Here is a 3,750-nt window from a genome sequence, read left to right as displayed (position 1 = left end):
CAGACCAGGTCATTCCTCTAGATGGTACAGAAAGGGGTTCTGGATCCCGCCCCAACCGGAACCAGGACCAGGGTCCAGGATAGGGGGAGACATATGCTCCTTATCCTGCACCTGGTACAGCATTTTGAGGACCACAGCCTGGAAAACTTTAGGATTATAGGCCTTGAGAGTGATCCACGATGGTCGGATGCAGTCAGGTGCAGGACAGAACAAATGAATTAGATGATTAGGCAGCAAATTCCCCAAGGGCTTGAATATGAGGAGGTATTAAATTACAATTAAACAATGATGATGGTGGACCATTGCAAATTAATTTAATGACCAGAAACTTCTAAGAAACACTTCTAGGGTTGAAGGCGTTCTAAATGTGCTAGATACTTTTAAATTTGCCCCCAAAAGACAACAGAGCCACCAATTAAGCTTTTTTATTTTCTGCATCGACAATAACAATCCAAGTTTTGTCTAGACATGACAGAACTTTGATCCTGAAAGAGGTCCTTGGTTTTGAAAATGGGTGTGTCAATTTCCTCCACCCTAACCCCCAGAGTATAATTTACAACATTATTTATGGTAAACCATGCGATGTTTAATACTAAATTCACTGCTAATCGTGTAGATCACAGGTTGAAAGTATAATTCAATATGTTCATGGCTACTCATGGTTGTTATTCAACTGTCTTTAATAAAGATACATAAATATTTTAACTCAACCTTCTCAAACAAGACATTTACACAAATATACATTGCTTGTGTGTTGTTAATACAAATACAAAGATAACATTTTATAAACTACCATTATCTCTACATCTCACCAACATCACTCAACTGTTATTTCAAATATGTCAGATCAAACCAGCCTCAACACACATTTGATAGAAGTGACCCTGCATGTGCATGAGCTTAAAGGGGGCATCCATCTCTACGATACAGCCTTGGTCCATCACAATGACCCTGAGGACAGAAAAACACAAGAAAATCAAGAAAACCTACAAGACACACACAATTCAGATATAAAAGAAAGAGAAGACTAATTGTCACAAAGGCAAATATACAATCCTTCATATCAAACATGAATATCATACCCAACATTTTCTCTTTAGTACACTGCATCCCCTGCAGGCTACTTTTATGTTTACAGCATCTTAATGCTCAATATCTCAGAATAGATTTTAAATTATAAGTTTGGTTAGATAAGTTGTAAAAGATCATTCTAATAAAAAAATATTCACATAGTGAATACACATAGTTCAGATGCTGGTTTAACCTTTAAGTCTATTGATATATATATTACATGTCCGGTTGTAGTCGTTTGGGAAAGTACAGTCAGTCTGAGGAAGGGAGGAACAATGTGAAGCACAAAACAGACCTACACATTGTATTATTTACTCATTAGCCACTATCTACAAGTTTGCTGCTTTGTCTGTGATGTGAGTCCATCTGTAGGTCATGGACACTCAAAGACCTGATTCCTACCATGTCCCTGATCAATTTCAACAATAGCACCCATGCCTGAAGCTGTCTGCTGCAGTGGAATGACAGCAGTGATAACAACAGAAGACTAACTACAGGCAGCTGGTGTGAATAGTTATTGGACATATTTACTGATGGCTCTGTAAACTGTTGGATATTAACTAACAAAGCTTCAGTCTTCGGCTCGATGTTCTGCGCACAAAACCCGTAAATAAAAATTAAAACCTGTAATGTCACTACTGGCACAAAAACTAATAAGTTTGATGGTACCTTGTGTAGTCCATGATGGTGTTCAGGCGGTGAGCAATGGTCAGGACTGTACAGTCATCAAATTGACTACGAATGGTGGATTGGATTAACTGATCTGTTCTCAGGTCCACAGATGCTGTGGCTTCATCCAGGACCAGGATCTTGGTCTTCCTTAGCAGAGCTCTGGCCAAACACAGCAGCTGCCGCTGGCCAAGGCTGCAGATATAGCGATAAGAGCTGTCATGTCCAAAAGCATTTTTTAAGAACAATCCTTCAGTTATTTTCTCTGAGAAGTGGATTTATCCTTCAGTCAATGACTAAATAGCAGTGTTGGGTACGTTACTTTTAAAAAGTTGTTTGTTAGGACAACAGAGCAACACCCGAGGCCCTATTGTTATCCCACGTGTTCCTTCTTATTTCTTTTCATTTCCTCCCTTTTTCATCCCTTAACTCGTCCTACAGCTCGAAGAGTGATGAAATATGGATTTTTCGCGACGTAAGTCGTAAGACCATGATCTTTTTCCAAAAATCTCGTTTTAGAGTGTGGAATGTTGCTACTTAGAGTGAGAGAGTGTGTGAACTGTGCTGACCGTAAGCTAATCGTGCTAAATGTAGGCTGTGCTAACTGCCATGTTGACAGAGATATTAGCCCCCCGTAGCCCCTTCAAAATTTCCCAGATAGAATTTTCTAGTTATATTTACTAGTTACTTCTCCCAAAACTAACTGAGTTAGTAACTGATTTACTCTGCTATAAAAGTAACTAGTTACCAGGGAAAGTAACTATTGCGTTACTCTTGTTTTTTTTGTTCTTTTTTCAAGTTTAAATATGTCTAATAATTTTAATTTTTTTCTAAGCAGGTTTAAGCCAGTTGCACAGAGTAGAACTGCATAGACACGTACTTACACAGAACTTGTAATATTTATTGCACCTCAGACCCCAACTGGTAGATATATGCTGCTTTCACATCCAAAATCCAGAGTCAACTCTCCTTTGGTGCTTTAACCTCGGTAAAAGTCCTTTACTTTAGAAGATAACGTTGAATCTAACGGTGAGATGCCGTAATTAGGTTAACAACATTAATGGCAGTTGGTCAGACTACCAAGGAAATTAATGTTATGAGGGCATTTTATTTCACACCACAGATTAAATTAAATTTTATTTAATTATTGTTTTCACTTCCCAGTGCCTCTGAATCTACCTTTACCTTCCCACCACATATGTCAGGGGAGGATATGAGGTCTACCTGAGGTTTTCTCCTCCTTCACAGCATGGATAGTTCAGTTTTTGTGGCAGGGTTGATACAAAGTCACTCAGGTGAGCCAGTTCCAGAGCTTTCCACAAATCATCATCTGAACAAGTTTCAAAGGGGTCCAGATTCATCCTCAGGGAGCCAGAAAAGACCACAGGGTCCTAGAAATGAAAAAAAACAACAAACAAGGAATGTTCAAACAACAGTGCCTCACCTATCCTGCACGTTTGTTCTACAGCCATAGTACACCGAATTTAATCAATACGTTGGATCATGTGGTGGAATCACGTCCAAAACCTCCTTGTGTCCATACACAGAACCATAACAATGAGTTCATGTACTGTAGTATTTGTGGTGCTAACCTGAGGAATGATGGTGATTTGAGATCTGAGATCACGAAGTCCAATGTGAGCAATGTTGATCCCATCAATTAAGATTCGTCCCTTCCCTGCTTCCAGAATCCTGAAGAGTCCCAAAGCAAGTGATGACTTTCCAGCTCCCGTTCTTCCAACAATCCCAACCTGATAATGATTAAACTTTATTACTTTATTTACTTTATCAGTACACACTCAAATAATCTGAATAGATTTTACAAAAACGGTAAATGTGTCAATGATGGTAAAAGATAAACAAAAACACTTTTAATCTGCTAATCGTGACTGAAATATTTCTGTTGCCTCATGATGAATATTATTTGTTCTGACTTATCAGTGCCAACCTTTTCTCTGTCATTAATGTTGATGGAGATGTCCTTTAAAGCCCAGTCAAGACCTTTACGAT

At 38.7% G+C, this 3,750-nt stretch overlaps 1 protein-coding gene across 2 annotated transcripts in view; it reads right to left on the bottom strand.

Annotated features, from left to right (window-relative positions):
• Nucleotides 1-409: 409 nt before the first annotated feature.
• Nucleotides 410-3,750, bottom strand: part of LOC124996198 (multidrug resistance-associated protein 1-like) — a 20,753-nt gene continuing 17,412 nt past the window's right edge. For both annotated transcript variants that reach the window (XM_047568987.1, XM_047568988.1), the window contains exons 26-30: nt 3,689-3,750; nt 3,333-3,491; nt 2,965-3,131; nt 1,741-1,935; nt 410-951 (exon numbers count right to left, since the gene is read on the bottom strand). The exon at nt 3,689-3,750 is cut by the window's right edge and continues 85 nt beyond it. In XM_047568987.1, coding sequence (XP_047424943.1) covers nt 843-951; nt 1,741-1,935; nt 2,965-3,131; nt 3,333-3,491; nt 3,689-3,750 — 692 coding nt within the window. In that variant the 3' untranslated portion in view covers nt 410-842. The remainder of the gene's footprint in view (nt 952-1,740; nt 1,936-2,964; nt 3,132-3,332; nt 3,492-3,688) is intronic.

Source organism: Mugil cephalus, chromosome 19 (assembly GCF_022458985.1).
Source record: "Mugil cephalus isolate CIBA_MC_2020 chromosome 19, CIBA_Mcephalus_1.1, whole genome shotgun sequence".
Classification (NCBI taxonomy): Eukaryota; Metazoa; Chordata; class Actinopteri; order Mugiliformes; family Mugilidae; genus Mugil; species Mugil cephalus.
This window is presented reverse-complemented; position numbering and strand designations above follow the sequence as displayed.